At 48.5% G+C, this 16,544-nt stretch overlaps 1 protein-coding gene across 4 annotated transcripts in view; it reads left to right on the forward strand.

Moving 5' to 3' along the window:
• Positions 1-16,544, forward strand: part of EDA (ectodysplasin A) — a 189,906-nt gene that overhangs the window by 160,998 nt on the left and 12,364 nt on the right. For all 4 annotated transcript variants that reach the window (XM_020976552.2, XM_020976553.2, XM_020976554.2 and 1 more), the window contains exon 3: positions 14,191-14,214. In XM_020976552.2, coding sequence (XP_020832211.1) covers positions 14,191-14,214 — 24 coding nt within the window. The remainder of the gene's footprint in view (positions 1-14,190; positions 14,215-16,544) is intronic.

Raw genomic sequence — 16,544 nt, forward strand, 5'->3', positions numbered from 1 at the left:
ATGTCCCTTGTAACATCTGTCCACACAGAGCTGCCCCCATTGCCTCTTGCCCAGACTCTTGCGGTGCCTCCCAATTGGCCTTCAGCCAACCAACAGTTGTTTGTTGAGTGCCTACCATGTGCTGGAGATACAAAAAAGGCAAAACCAGCCCCTGCCCCAGGAGTTTCCATGCTGTTATTCATGTAGCCTACACATATATGTGTACAGAAATACATACACAGCTTCCTAGACAACATGTGTACAAAGTAGGTAGAAGCTAATTTCAGAGGGAAGGCACTGTTGAGGGACAGAAGGCTTCCTACGAGAGGGGACATTTGAGCTGAGACTTGAAGGGAGGCCAGAGACATGACCAGGCGGACTTGAGGGACGGGGAGGCCTGACTAGATCATAGAATACTTGTGGGGCAAGGGGAGTAAAGTGGAAAAGGTCTGGGAAAGGAAGAAGGAACTAGGTTGTGAATGAAAAGCTGAGAACTTTCTAGGTGATCCTGGAGGCAGCAGAGAGCCTCCAAAGTTGGAGTCGGGAATGATATGGGTGGATTTATGCTTTAGGAAAATCCCTCTGGAAGGGGGTGGAAGATGGACTGGAGAAGGGAGAAATTGGGGCCAGGCAGCCCAACCAGCAGGCTATTGCAGTGGGCCAAGTGCAAGGTCATGCAGGACTGCACCAACATGGTGGCAGTGTCTGAGAGAAGGGGACAAATTCCAGATGTGGGAGGGAGTGAGAGTGAGGAGCTGAGTGCGGCACTTCAATCATGAGCCTCGGTGTGTGAGAGGATGGTAGTGCCCTTGACAGTAACTGAAGTTGGGAGGGAGGGAAGGAGCAGGGAAGCGGGGGGGGGGGGGGGGGGGGGGGGGGGGGGGGGGGAGATACGGACTTTAGCTCTAGAAATGTTGAGTTCGAGATGTCCAAAAGGCAGCTGGCCATGCAAAATTGGAGGCCAGCAGAGTGACTCCACGCACCGGGTCATCCCCCACACTCCTGCCAAAATCATCTTCCAAAGGCACAGGTCTGACCATGTCACCCCTTTGCTCAAAAACTGTCAGTTCCCAATGAAATGGTCGGCAGCTGTAAAATAGAAACACATGACCCTAGCAATCAAGGCCCTCTCCAGGTTAGCTCCAACCTGAAATTTCAGCCTGATTTGCCTCTACTCTCTCCTGGCTCCAGGCATTCCTTCAGGCTACACCTCCCCTCCCTGATCCTTCCTCTCCCCACATTGAAATCCTCCTTTTCCTTCACCAGCCTCAACTCAGCTCCCACTTCTCCCTAATCCCTGAGCCCCACTCCCCAAGTGGGGGGCTTTCCTTACCTCATCTGCACAGCTTCACTCTTCCCATTTTCACATTCATCTTGATGGCGGGCTTCTTGGTGGGTGTTCATATCTATACCCTCTCCCACCATTCATTAGAGCATAAACTCTTGAATGGAGGGCAGGGCCCTGGCACCATTCACCTTCATCAGCACTTGGAACAGGGACACTTACTGCTTCTTGAATTAAATTGAATGCTGGACACATAGGTGTTCAAGTTTTGTTGAATTGAATTGTGAATAGGTCTGTTCCCTCTTGACTCCAAAAGCCTGATAGCAGAATGTACTTGTCTCCTTCCTCTCCACAGAGGCAGCCATGGGTGCCAAATGAGGCCTCTGTAGTCAGACACAGTCAGTATGTTAGCTTGCTTAACTGTACTTCTTAGGGACAGGTCTGTTGATAGAGTCATTGAAGAGAAACAGCAATGCCAAAAAAGGCACAATAAAACTTTTACAAAAAAAGAAAAGGGGTTTGGGGAGGCAAAGGAGAGGGTTTGTTTAGAGAGATGAAGGCTAAAGGAAGCAGAAAGTGCCTCATAACTGTTTAGCCTGTAGTGAATGATTCGGGGGGGGGGGGGCGCCCTAACAAGGAAGACCCAAAGAAAAGTCAATGGCAAGAACAAAAGGAATTCAGTCTTAGAATCCAGGAGGCAGAGTCTGCGGTGCAGGCAGGAGTCCTCAGTCTCCTTTGTTGGCTCTTTATCCAGGTTGTGGGTTCTGTCCTCAGCCTGCTTCTCACCTGCTCAGCTCATCCACTCCTATGGCTTCGTTGACCATATCTATGCTGATGATTTCTCCGTATTTTCAGGCTTGGACTCCCTGCTGAGCTATAGTCACACACCTCTGCCTATTGAACATCTCAGACCAGAGAACCTATTATCTCTCCCCAAACCTTTCCTCATTCTGAATCTCCCTATTACTTCAGAGGGCACCTCCCAGACCCTCAAACTACCAACCTAGGAGTTATCCTGGATTCTTCAGTATCTCTCATCTCCCATATCCAAGCTGTTTTCAAGGCCTGTCCATTTCACCCCTGCAGCATCTCTTGTCCATTTCACCTCTGCAACATCTCTCAACTACTCCCCCTTGTCTCCTCTGACACTGCCCCCATCCTGCTGCAGGCCCTCATCACCGCACACCTGAATTATTGCAATAGCTGCCAGGGCTCTCTGCCTACCTCCCCACTCCAGTTCATCCTCCTTCATCTTCCATCCATCCTTCATCCATTCTGACACTAAAGTGATTTTCCTAAGGTATAAATTTGACTATGTCACTCCCTTGCTCAAAAAATTTAGTGACACCCTGTTACCTCCAGGATCAAATTCTTTTTTTCTTTTTTCTTTTTTTTTTTTAAGGATAGGCAATGGGGTTAAGTGACTTGCCCGGGGTCACACAGCTAGTAAGTGTTATGTGTCTGAGGCTGGATTTGAACTCAGGTCCTCCTGAATCCAAGGCCGGTGCTCTATCCACTGCGCCACCTAGCATAAGTCCTTTGCAACCTAGTCCCTGCCTACCTTTCTAGCCTTACTGACCTACTTGTTATTCCTTACATGCAACATTCCATCTCACATCTCAGTGCCTTTGTATTGACTAGACCCCATGCCTAGAATATTCTGCCTCTTCACCTCCACCTCTTAGAATCTTTGGTTTCCTTCAGGACTCCTTCTGTAAGAGGCCTTTCCCAGTCCTTCTTGCCTTCCACTTCTCTTCTTCCATCTTGTAGGAACCTACTTATTTATACATTGTCTCCCCCATTAGACTGTGAGCTTCTTGGGGACCAGGAGAGCATTTTTGCATTTCTTTGTATCCCAAGCTTAACAATAAATGCTTAATAAATAATTATTGACTGTCCTACAGGAGTTGGGGAAGGGAACAGGGACTGAGCAAAAGCCAACAATTTTTTTTGCTCCCTGCTCCCCTTCTGCTTTGGTAATTCAAGAAACTGCCCTCTGGTCTTTGGCTAGAAAGCCTAGTAAGCAAACATGCCAATCTGTGCCTTTTACAAGAATGGTGGGAAAGGAGGTGGGGGTGGGGAAGGAGCCAGTCTTTGAAAAGTCACAGTAAAACAGAGCATCAAGGCCTATGAGTAACACTACAACATTTACCCATCTCCTGAAATGCCTGAACAGTCTCAAATAAAAATGGGGCCAGATGCAGCCAGACCAGAATTTGCTTAGTAGGTAACAGATTTATTGGACTTGCTCATTTAAAAAAAAAATTAAGGTTATAAACAACATATGTCAAAAATCCCATAAAACCACTCTGGAAAGCGTCTTTCCTGGAAAGCTGAAACCCCTGCTAAGGTTAAGGATTTGCTTTTCAGAACAGGAAAATGGCACCTTGTCCTTCTGCACTTTGGGCTGTTCAACAAAAAGAAAGCAGGGGAAGGGGGGAGAGAGAGAGGGAGGGGGAGAGAGAGAGAGAGAGAGAGAGAGAGAGAGAGAGAGAGAGAGAGAGAGAGAGAGAGAGAGAGAGAGAGAGAAGAAAGAAAAGAAAGAAGACGGACAGAGAGGAAGGAAAGAAAGGGAGGGAGAAAGAGAAGAAAGAAGGGAGAGGAAGGCAGGAAGAGAAAGAGGGACAGAGAAGGAAAGGAGAGGAAAAAGTGGAGGGAGGGAGAGGAAGGAATGGAGAAAAAGAGAGGAACAGAGAAGAAGAAAGGAAAAGGGAAAGGAGAGAGAGAAAGGAATGAAGGGAAGGAGAGAGAGGAAGGGAGGGAGGAAAACAAAACAGAACAGTAATCCTTGGAAATGGCATGTTCTGTGTGGGTCTGTGTCCAGTAGCTACCCCAGAGGTTCAGCTGCCTGGTCCCCTCAGAGAGCTAGCAAGCCCCTATTTACAAATACAGGTGCTGTTGCTATGAGTGACCATGGCCTGCACATGAGTTCTGCCTATAGAACTCATACTTTTCAGGTGGTGAGAAGGTGCTCAAGGGACTGAAGTCACAGGATCTGAGGGAGGGCCATTGCAAAACCCAGGACCACATACATCCTCTAACTTAATACTCAGATTTCACAGAAAGAAAGACTTCTGCATCAGAGATGGAGTCCCAGATGGGTGGACTCTCCATGACATTCCAAGGGAGGCCTTCTCAAAGAAGTCTTCCTGTTCATTGAGTTACTTAGAGAAGGGATACAGGGGGGAGGGAATCTGAGAGGCATGCTGCTGGAGTGAGGGAAAGCACTGGAGGTATGGGTTCTAATCCTGCTTCTGCCCCATACTCATTATTTCACCTCTCTGGGCCTCAGTTTCCTCATCTGTAAAACAATTAGCTGGATGAGATGACCCTACAGCTGTGACATTATCTGTCTTAAAGTTTCTTCCATCTCTGACATTCCCTGTTCTAAGGCCCCTGTGCCCTCCGTGTCCTGGCATTCTCTGTTTTAAAGACCTCCCCCCCTCCCCGCCCCAGCTCTGATATTCTCTGATCAAAGACCCTTTTCCAATTCTAACGTTCTGTGGTTTCTGTTCTAAGGGCCCTTCCAACTCCAGCTTCTGTGATAAATTATCTTTATCTTCTCATTCATCCATCATCTGACTCTTGTTGGGCTCTGTCTGATCCATTTGAAGCCCCTTCTAAGTGTTGAATCACTTACATCTGTATGCCTTAAGCAATTTCTTAGGATTTATCTACTAAATCCCAGATGGGTTAGGCTCTGCATTTGTGGAGGGAGTTATCATAAGGGAGTCTCTGTGCTGTTAAAACCACAGCTCCTTCCCATACTGGCATCCTTGACCTGTCTCATGGGGGTATTTATGGAGAAAGGGCTTCCTAAGTCTGGAGCACAGGCTGTGAGGCTAAAATGAGGGGGGACTGCCTCGGGAGCTGGAGTCCCCTTTCTTGGAGGCCTCCAAGTGGCCAGATGCCCACTCACATGGAAGTTTAGCAAGGTAATTCTTCAGGTGCAGCTTAGACTACATGTGGCTGAGGGCCCCTCCGCAGCTGTTCTGTAGCTCTGGAGCATCTTGGACTTTCTAACCTCTAAGGCATGGGTGATCGGACTTCTGTCCTCCTGTTGGACATGACCAATCCCTGTGGTCCCTATGTGGATGCATCAACTGCTCCAGCCTGTGGAGTCATGCTCTGTGCCTGCATATTACAATCAGAGAAGGGCAGCTAGGTGGTGCAGTGGATAGAGCACCAGCCCTGAAGTCAGAAGGACCTGAGTTCAAATCTGACTTCAGATCAAACACTTAATAGCTGTGTGATCCTGGGCAAGTCACTTAACCCCAATTGCCTAAACCCCCCCCAAAAAAAACCACATTACAATCAGAGCCTCAGCAGATAGCATTCTCATTCTCCTCTCCTCTTCTCCCCCTCTCCTCTCTCTCTCTCCCTCTCTCCTTTCCCTCTTCCCCCTCCTCTCCTCTCTTTCTTTCTCTCTCTCCCTCCCCCTCTCTCCCTCTCCTCCTCCTCTCTCTCTCTCTCTCTCTCTCTCTCTCTCTCTCTCTCTCTCTCTCTCTCTCTCTCTCTTTCTCTCTCTCCCTCCCTCCCTCCCTCTGTCTGTCTCTCTCTCTCATACACACACACACACACACACACACACACACACACACACACACACACACACACACACATACACACACACACAAAGATGACCTCATTCCTTGGACTGTTGAGGTGATAGGGGGTGGAGCAGAGGCTTTGGTCAAAAATAGCTTTCTTATAATTAGGTCTGTATCTCAAACACTGATAAAATGGAGGAGTTAGGCATTGCCTCACGCTAACCTTGTAATGTATGCCACCCCAGGTACACCCGCACTGGGGCCCACCTGAGTCCCCAAGGCCCTGGGCCTTGAAGAAGGGAATTTCCTTCCAGCTGTTTGTTCCAGATCTCGTGGCAGACTCTGGTCTACCAGGAGGAAACCTTGGATTTCCTAGTTACTAAGTCCAGGGTGCTCTAAAGCAGGCCCCAGTGAGTCAACCTTGAATCCTGGAGGCAATTGGCTGGCAACCCCAATGCTTAGAAGAAGCATCCAGCAACCTCAAAAGTGACTGTCCCAGTGTTTCCCAGGCATTGGGGTTGCCAGCCAAGGGCATTTCTTAACATTTTTGTGCCTGAAGCAAGTATAACAAACTAAAGCAGCCCCTGCAGAACACCAAAGGCCATTATGGGGGGGAGGGGGAGGGTCCAGGATACGACTAGGAAGAACAGGGCCAGGAAGGAGCTCACCACTGGGGGCTAAGGTCCCTTCCTGTGGGGTGCCTCCCATACTGTTGTCACCTCTTCAGTTGGAATTGCACATGAATAATGACCCCAGCATGGTGATAATATCTAGCATCCCCAGACCTTTCCACTGCAGCCCAGCCTATCTGGTCTTTGGGACTGAACCAAGACTCCTGAGGGACTATGGATCCCTATAGTATAGGCCCAAGGCTCCGGAAGCATCTGAAGGGCCTTCCATCTCTGAGAAATCTCTCTTCCCTTTGGACTCCCCCCAACCCTGCAGAAAGTCCCTGATGGAATGAGCAAACACCTTGGTGTGCACAGGTCTCTTTGTTTTATGCCTCATTTGATGTCAATATTCAGTAAATCACTGACCAGAATTACCTTCATGGTCACCTCTGTCGTGAAGGAATGAATGAAAAAGCATTTATGAAGTGCTTGCTTTGTGCCAAGCACTGTCCTAAGCACTGGGGATACAGAGAGAAAAACAAAGTAGTCTACTCTTCTGGAGCTCCTACTCTAAAAGGAGAAAACTGTACATATAGTATATACATGCATATCTATATGTAATCAGAGCATTTTACAGAATTCTACCTTGTGTAAAAGGTACTTGATTGGAGAAGAGACTTGAAATTTCATTTTGTTCTTCCATAGCAAAAGGTGATTTGCAATTAAATACTCCACAGAGTAGGACCTCAGATTCCAACTATGATTCTGAGTTCACAGATGTGGGGAGCTATAGGAAATTAACCAGATAAGCCTGCCTGTTCTTGGCTCTTGTTTTCATCAAGGATACCTTCAATGTGTGCCTAGACCATCCACATAAGATGTGATCAAAATGTGAATGTATGGATTGGTTGTTACTGACTACTCAGTTAACATGGGGTTTTTTGGTCATAGAACTGCCTATGATAGAGTCTTTGGGAATATTTATTGATGATAAGTTCTGAGAGAAGATTTCTTACCATGACTCCAAGGTCAGTTATTTTGGCTAGTGACTAGATCTTCATCAGGAATAGGCTCTAGATTCACCTCTCATAGTAAAGCCTTTCCATCTGGCACTAGATTAAGGTGTTAATGGTTGAGAATTGGTTTAGTCCTTTTCTCTGTATGATTTTTTTTCCCTGTCCAGTCCTGTTGAGTCCTGGACCATTTCCAAAGTACATGTCTGACTGACAGGAGTTTATATTGAGTCAGGTGATTGTTAACCCAACTGTGAGAAGTTCCGAAGGCAGTTGTCTGGCACTGATTCCTTCCTCCACAAAGTTATTCCCGAATAGATTCAGGGTTGCCAGCTGGAGCAGGAAAAACTGTGGACCACCAGTTAACAATGAGATCTGCCCCATAGTAGACTAGGTTATTTTATTAAGTAGGGAGTTCCACACCAATGGAGGTATTCATGTAGAAGCTGGATGACTGCTTTTTGAGGATGTTGCTATAGAGGAATGCTTCATCAAAGTGTGCTGAGGACAGAAGCCAGGATTTGGGGAATGGGGAAGGTGGGCCACAGGATGCACTGCTCAGTTAATGACAAAAAGAGTCCTGCCTTGGACCTCTAGGGCCATCAGAAACAAGCCAACAACAAAAGACCCTCATGACATTATCTGTCATTGCCAAAAACTGTGAGCAGTTTAAATACCTAATAGTCAGTAGCTGAATAAATCAGGGTGCATTTTCATGTAGGGGCATGGATAAGAACTGGGACTGGGATCCCATTGGAATGGGAACTCCTAAGAGAAAGGAAATCTCTACCAAAGCAGGTCAATACCTTCTCTGTGATGTGTGTGTGTGTGTGTGTGTGTGTGTGTGTGCGTGTGTGTGTGTGTGTGTGTGTAGTTTTGGAGAGCTGCCCAGAACACTGAGATGTGGAATGATTTGTCCAGGGGCGCACCACCAGCATATGTCAGAGACATGACTTGATTCCAGGGCTTCCTGACTTTATGCACAGTACTTCATACTATATCCCATTCATATAATGGATATTGTAATACAATTAAGACTGACAGATGTGAAGAGACCTTTAGGCAATAATGCAGAATTGTTTTAAAAAACAGAAATAAAAAACCAAGCAGCAGAATGGAGAGCATCCCGAGCTGGAGACTTGAAGGCTGTGATTGAGAAGCTGCTCCTTGACACCAGCAGCTAGTTTTTTGCATAGTGCTTGCTTGGCACATCCATCATATACTTGTAATCAGTGCTTGTTGATACATTGACTAATTAGGACATTTGGGGGGTTGGTATTAGCTAAAGTAATTTAAATGCAAATTACTGAGCAAGTTTAATTGGGGTGTATTGACATTCTATATAAGGTTTTGAATAAATAATTTTTAAGTCAATCAGGAGAACTACATGAACAAAATGAGGCAGAGGGATCTGACCAAGACAGAGGCTATCTGGTCTTGGAACACAGGTTGCCAATGATGGAAGTCCATTGCCCCCACTGCAGGGGCTCTGTGGGCCCAGCTGCCCCAGAATGGCAAGAGCTTGAATCTCAAGAATTCTTGGCAAGATGGAATTTAGAGCCAAATTCTCAGAAGACGAAATTTAATATGGATAAATATAAAATTCTACACTTAGCTTTTGAAAAAATCTACTGCTCATCTATAGGATGGGGTAAGTATGACTAGATAGCAGTCCATCTGAAAAAGTCTCAGGGTTTGAATGGACTAGAAGCTCAGTATGAGTCAACAGTGTGACCCAGCAGCCTGAAAAGCATTTCTATAGAACTTTGCAGTTTATAAAGGGTAGCTAATGGGTGCTGCAGGGGAATAGAATGCCAGGCCTGGAGTCAAGAAGACCTGAGTTCAAATCCAGCCTCAGATGCTTACTAGCTGTGTGACCCTGGACAAGTCACTTGCCTTAGTTCCTCATCTGTAAAATGAGCTGGAAAAGGCAATGGCAAACCACTCCAGTATCTCTTGTCAAGAAAGCTCCAAATGGAGAGTCAGGCATGACTGAAATGACTGAACAGCAATGACAAAACACTTCACAACAACCCTGGGAAGGAGGTGCTGTTAGTATGCCCATTTTATAGATGAGAAAAGTGAGTCAGTTAGTGGTAAAGAGACTTGTCCAGGGTCACCCAGCTAGTACATATCCAAGGCTGGGTTGAACTCAACTCCTCCTGACTCCAGGGTCAACACTCCATCCACTGTGGTACCACCTTGCTGCCATATGGCCTCTTATTCAGGTTCCTTCCATCTCAGAGATTCTGGGGTTCCAGTTGGACCTGGCATGTGACCTGAGCCACAAGGAGGCCTAAAGACACCATGTCATGATTGACACTCATAAAACAGGTCTTGGGGCAGCTAGGTGGCACAGTGGATAGAGCACCAGCCCTGGAGTCAGGAGGACCTGAGTTCAAATCTGGCCTCAGACACAGAACACTCACTAGCTGTGTGACTCTGGGCAAGTCACTTAACTACACTTGCCTCATAAAAATAAAAATAATAAAAATAAAACAAAACAGGTCTTGGCCTCCAAGTGGGCTTTCATTAGCAGACACATCTGGAGCCAGAAAATGGGCTCCGTTGACTAGCCAGTGCCCTGGAAGTGGGGCAGCAACTTGGCCCTGAGTCTGTCATGAATTGGCCCAGGCTGCCAGCACCAGGAACCGGCCTTTGCTACGGCATCTCTGGGAGGCCACAAAACTCCTTCCATTTCCCATGTCCCAAGCATTTTGGTGCCTGTGTGAAAGGCTTATCCCACCTGGTTCTTTCTGGTCTCGTCTTGAATAGCTGTGGGTATTGGCCTAGGGCCACAGATGTGGGCATCTCATGTGGTGTGCATTCTCCTGCTCTTCTTTGAGTCAATGGGGGATCCATCCTGCCCAGATCCCTAGGCTCACTACCCACTTCTTCGGTTAAAATTTACAGAGTGTTGAGATAGAGCAGGCTTGGAGATTGAATGAACACTGAGGGTTCCCTGTGGGGACTTTGAAAAAGGCCAGTTCAGCCCATTCTAGCACCTCCAGCATCTGCTAGCCGTGCCCTCCACCCTAACCCCTTCCTTCCCTCCCTCCTGACAACTTGGCTCCCCCAAGGGCCAAGGCCTGATTGCTCAGTCTTTGATATGCCCAGAGAAGTAGCCCTCACCTCATTTATTCACTCAACAAACATTTGTAGAGGGGCAGTGCCCTTTCATTGGGTCTCCTCCATAAGCCTTTGAGGTGGGTAGTGCAAGTGTTGTTATTCCCCTTTAAAAGGTGATGAAACTGAGGGTAAGTGGCCTGTCCAAGGTCACTTAGCTGGTCAGTGGCCAGCAGAGACTTGAACCTTCAGCTTCTAGGAGGGGAGCAGACAGGGAGCCCTTCTCCCAGTTGGCTGGAAAAGAGCCTTGGCCAAGACTTAGGCCACAGAAGGCTGAGAGATCATCAAGGAAGCCCCCCGAGGCTGTGCCTGTCCCTGAGTGGCTGGAAGGAAGCTGATCAGATCATGAGGAGCGGTCACCTCTGGTGGCTGCTGAGGCCCTTATCTGAGGGTGTGGCAGTGAGATGCCCCCCATTGCTAATAGGGAAGGAAAGCAGTGCCCTGAGGTGCACTGAGGCCCCTCTGAACTCACTATTCAGCACTTGGGAGAACATGCCAGAGCTGGGAGCCAAGAAGTTTGAGCTGACAGTGACCAGAGAGGCAGGTAAGCATTCTCAAGGTTTCTAGCTGGTGGCACATGGGTAGAGCCCTGGGCCCAGAGTCACCCTACTGTGGAGACCACTTTCATCACCTCCTGATGTCCTTGAAGGGCATATACCCCAGGGAGGCCAAAGGCAAAAGAAAGATCAGATGAAACTCAAAAGATTCCCAACAGCACAGTTCAGAGATCCTTGGGAAGCCTCGTCTGATCTGATGTAGCCTGAAGTGAGCAGAAGGGGAGGGGAAGGGAACAAGTGTGTGTGTGTGTGTGTGTGTGTGTGTGTGTGTGTGTGTGTGTGTGTGTGTGTGTGTGTGTGTGTGTGTGTCCGTGTATCTCCTACTATGTGTCACACACTGTTCTAAATGCTTTACAAATATGATCTCACTTGATCACCACAACAGCCCTTCATAGGTAGATACTATCATGGTCCTATTTTACAGATGAGGAAACTGGGGCAAATGAAAATTAAGCAACTTGGCCAAAGTCATACAGCTACTAAGTATCTGAGGTTGGATTTGAACTCGAGTCTTCCTACCTCCAGGAACCAGTGAGGCCAGTAGACATGACAACAGCCACATCAAAATAGGTTAGATACAGTGACCAGTCTTGGTCCCAGAGAACAGGTGATGGACCGCAGCAGAGAAGGGGAGAGTCCCAGGTGCAGAACAGGGGCCTGCCCTGTCATTCGTGTTCCTTTGGTCAGTTTGGGACAAGGCAGAGCTCATTGGAGGCATGGGGGACATTGGGAACGGCTGTGACAGAGAAACCAAAAGGCATCCAGACGGCTCTGGAAAATCATTTTGCAAACGTTATGAGGAAACCAAGGCCCCCCTGGAGTCAAGTGACTGGCTAGAGGTCACCCACCCAGGCCTGGGCCCCAGAGCACCAGGCGCCCTCTTGACCTCGCGGTCTGACCAAAGGGCTCTGTGTCCAGGCAGTGGCTGGCACCAAGGTTGGGACTATTCTAAAAAAAGGCTTGCATCGCCTGAGTTCCCTGAAGTGGTTGGGATCATATTCCTTAGAAGTTATTTCCACGAAATTGTCTGTGACTTCACTGTCAGTGAAGCTGTTGACACTTCTTTTTAAGTGCCCATTCACTTATGCTAAATTACCCTAGGCAGGCATGTGTTCCCCACATGGATGGATTACCGTCATCCATCCTCTTATAATAACCGTCAAATTAAAGCATGATGGGCAAAATGAACTGCTGCTGCCCTCCCACCAAAGGGGGTGGCAGCCTGGGCTCAGAGTCAGCAGGGGGCTGGCCTTGAGCCTTGACCTTAAGCAAGTGCCCTGCCTTGTCCAGCTCCAAATGGGCAGCCCAGTACCTTCATTGCCTACAATGCAGGCTTGTCACGAAGGGCAGATGCAATCAGCTGTGTCCAGACAAGCTACAGGGAAAACAAATTGGAGGCAATCACCAGAGGGACAGCATGAAGATTAGGGGAAATCAGGAAAGGCTTCCTGGAGAAGGTGGGGTTTTAGCTGGGACTTGAAGGAAGCCAGGAGGCAGAGACTTCCACTGAAAATGCCCAGAGTCTGGAGATGGAACAAGGAAGCCAGTGTCACTGGATCATAGAGGAGCCTGGGAATGTTGGGAAGGATTGGAAGTACCAGAGCATTGTCGATTTGATCCTGGAGCTGCTGAGAAGTCACCACAGTTCATTGAATAAGGGAGTGACAGTTGAGGAAGACACTGACAGCTGAATGGAGAATGGACTGTGGTGGGGAAAGTGTGGAGAGAGTCAATAAGTGTGATGATGACGTCCAAAAGAAAAGACCAAAAAGGATTCCTGACACACTGGAAGATACACAGAGTTTCTCCACACTCCTTTCTCAAGCTTGCCATTATGCCCACACCCCTGGAGAAGGACTGGCATCACCTTGGCCTGAAATGCAGAAGCCCTACTGTACCCACTCCTGCTGGGCAGCCATGTTTGGGCCCAAAGGCTTTGGAGGGGGAAACCACCCCTCCATTGGTGTAGCTTCCTTTGAATCCATAGGCTAATGGCAGCTAGATTTGACTCTTGTAGCCAATGGTGTCCCCAATAAACCCAAAACATTCACACACACACACACACACACACACACACACACACACACACACACACGCACATGCACACACTACACAGAAGAGAGAAGGAAGTTCAGAAGGAGATACAGACAGGCGGGGCTGTGGTAAATATAGTGCTGTGAAATATAAAATACACTCAAAAAACCAAACTGTATAACAGAAGGTCACATGTACGTATACAACCCTATCTTCTGTTCTTGGTATGTTGAAACGTTGAGGTTAAATTCATAATAAAATGTAATTTTTTTAAAGTTTGTTTTTGTTTTTAACAAAGAATTTGGTTTTAGGAAGGCTGCATTAGAGAAGGGAGCACCTGGGGGCAGGCAGTGGTCCAGGCAGGAGCTAATGAGGCCCTGCACTGGGATGGGAGTGGAGAGATAGGGGGAGGAGGGCACTTGGATGTGAAGGAATGCCACAGAAGTCAACTGGACAAGATTTGGTGCCTGATTGGAAAACAGATAGAAGATTCAAGGATATTTGGAACCTGACTTTCTGGGACTGTGGTAACATCATCAACAGATATAGGGAAGTTTGGAAGGAGAGGTCCGAGGAAAAGATAATGAATTCCCTTTTGGACGTATTGACTTTGAGATGTCTGGTGTCCAGGTGGAGCTGTCCAGCAGGTCTTGGAGTTCAGGAGAGAGATGAAGCCTGTGTGTATAGATTTGGGAGATGGTAACTGAGAACTTGGTAGCAGATGAGATTCTAAGGGAGACACTAGCTCTTGAAACAGCAGAGACTTAGGGTGAGGGGGATGGGGTCACTGACCATTGGTGGGCAATGATCTGACAAAGGAGGATGAGGAAGAGCAATCAGAGGCAGAAGCAGGAGAGAGAAGCTAAGGGAAGAGAGAGTATCCAGAGCTGCGGAGAGAGGGAGTCCCCCCTCCCTCACAGGTAGGCAGAAGAATCAAGGGAAAGACTGTTTGCCAAGTGACTCATAGGCCTTGAAGCCTTGACCCTCCGCTGGGAATGTCAAGGATTTTTAATTTCTTTTTTCCTCTCTTTGCAGGTCCAGTTAAAAACAAGAAAAAGGGTAAGGTCACCTCGTTTGCTTTTCTTTCTGGTGTGTGTGGTTGAATGACTTTCTCCTGACAACCACTTAATAAGTAGAGTTTCCCAGTGTGGCCTCCTTGGCTTGGCCATCCTCCATGGCACTGAGATGCAGCCCATTGCAGTAGAGATTCCGTCCCGTCAGCAAGCACTCATAAGCATGTCCTACATTTCAGTCCCTGCACTTGTATCATTAAACTAGACTAACTCATGAGAAACCCAAGGGCCTTTCTGAAAATCTGCTCTTAAGCCAAGAGAAGCTGAGTGATTTCCTGGTGAGGGCCCACTCAAGGCAAGGCCCAAGGGGAGCAAGGCAGAGTCCATTCCCTTGTTGCCCATTTGCTCTTCACTCTTCTCAGGGGTTTTTCCTCTTCCTACAGTCAGGAAATAGGGCTGCCTGGAGCTCCTAACTGAGCTCCACTTATGCCCCTTGCTTCTTGGCCTCACAAACTTTCCCTCTTCTCCTTAGTCCCAAGAGGGACCTTTGAAGGTTATCTCATCCTAGAAACTCAGAATCTCCACAATGATCCCGAGCACTGTTTGTCCAGACTCTGCACTAAGACCTTCAGTGATGGTGAGCCCGCCACCTCCCATAACATCCTGTGCCACTTTGGGGCAGCTCCCACTGACCACAAGTCTGAATCTGCTCTTCTGTAACTCCCCCCACCTACTCCTAGTTCTCTGCCCACTGAGGCCAAGCAGAACAGGCCTGATCCTTCTTTTCCAGGTAGAGGGAATGCCCAGGAGGAGCAACCTGGCCAAGGTCAACTCCTTGCTGACCAAGTTAAAGGCTGAAGCCTTTGTTCTGGTCTTGCAAATGTCTCCTATCCCCCATTGGCACCACACCAGACATTCTTCTCTGGCACTGATGATGGCATGGGATGAGAGGGCCCCACAGGGGCCCTAGCTGTCTCCAAGGCCCTTCTCACTACTTCCTACTTCCTGAAGGCCTGAGCTAGGCTAGTAGCCATACAAGTAGTGAGAAAGGGATGGATGTGAGAGATGTTGTAGAAGTAGGATTGTCAAGACGTGGCAATGATTAGTCCTGTAGTTTTCCCAAATTTAGAAGTCATCCAAACCAGAAACGCAATGCTTGTCCCATTGGACGTCCCAAACGTTACCACAGTTCCGATCCTCACTTGTCTTTGACCCGCCAGCAGCTGAGTGTCCTTCTCCTTCTCTTGCCGCCCACTGAGTCTGGGCCCATTGCCATCTTGGAAAATTGTTCAAGTTGGTCCCTGTCTCTCAGTTCCACCCATTGAAATCCCCCCCCCTGACACCCCAGTACCTCTCAAGGCCTATAGGGTTTGAGAGATGGAAGGGACTGTGGAGTTCATCTAGTCCACTTGTTTTACAGATGAAGAAACTGAGGCTGAGAGAAATAAATCGACTTGCCCAAAGAGAGCTGGACTCCCAAACTGGGGTCTTGACTCCAAAGCCAACGCACTGAGCTCTCTGCTAAATCCTCTTCAGGTCATCAGGAGGCCCTGGGGGAGGGGCTGCTTTTCTGTGGCCTGGCCAGGCCCCCTGCCTCCAAGTGGAGCCCCAGCAGCTCCAGGCCACACCCATCTGCCCAAAGGCAAGCCCTCTCTGACAATGCTCCTGGGAGCACAACCTGAGGGGAGGGGCCCAGGCAGGCTGCTCTCCTGTCTAGGAAGGTTTTAGCTTGGTTTCTACAGCTTCCCCTCTCCTCCATGCCCCCCACAACTGCTGCTCTGTCTCTGGCCTCCTCCCGAGGTCAGCCCTGTCAGTACTGGAGACAATGCTCACCTACCACCCAAGCTGGGCACCTCATTCCTTCAGATGAGCCTTGTGTGGGGCATGAGCAGAACCATTAGAAGGCCTGAGATACTTGTGGAGAGTTATGTTCATAGAGCTTACAGCTTAGGCTAGGTTGACTGAAGGGGCAGAACATATAGGGGACTTGAGGGGAAGCCAGCTCCCCCCGGCTGCCTGAGGATTTGCAGGCCCACAAAGGGTGGCTGACCCCTGAGAAGCATGAAGGGCAGACAGCAGGCAGGCAGGGGCCACTCTGGGCTGCTGCCCCCCCCCCCCAGTGCAGCAGCCTCCTTGGCTAGCTTCCCACTTGTCATATTTCATCAAGCCCCTTCCTGGTCCTTATTTCATTAGAGACCTCAGCCACATGGCCCCCTTTCCCCATTAGCCAAACCTTGTGGGAATTTCTGCCTCATCATTCATTGCTGTCTGCCTCTCCCAAGCCTTCAAGAAGCCTACAGGTAGCAGCCAGCAAAGGCCCGAGGAGGGCAGCCTCTTCTAAGGCCACCTCTGGTTAGCCTCCAAGGACTTGGGTAG

Source organism: Phascolarctos cinereus, unplaced genomic scaffold (assembly GCF_003287225.1).
Source record: "Phascolarctos cinereus isolate Bilbo 61053 unplaced genomic scaffold, phaCin_HiC Scaffold_8;HRSCAF=390, whole genome shotgun sequence".
In the NCBI taxonomy this organism is placed as follows: Eukaryota; Metazoa; Chordata; class Mammalia; order Diprotodontia; family Phascolarctidae; genus Phascolarctos; species Phascolarctos cinereus.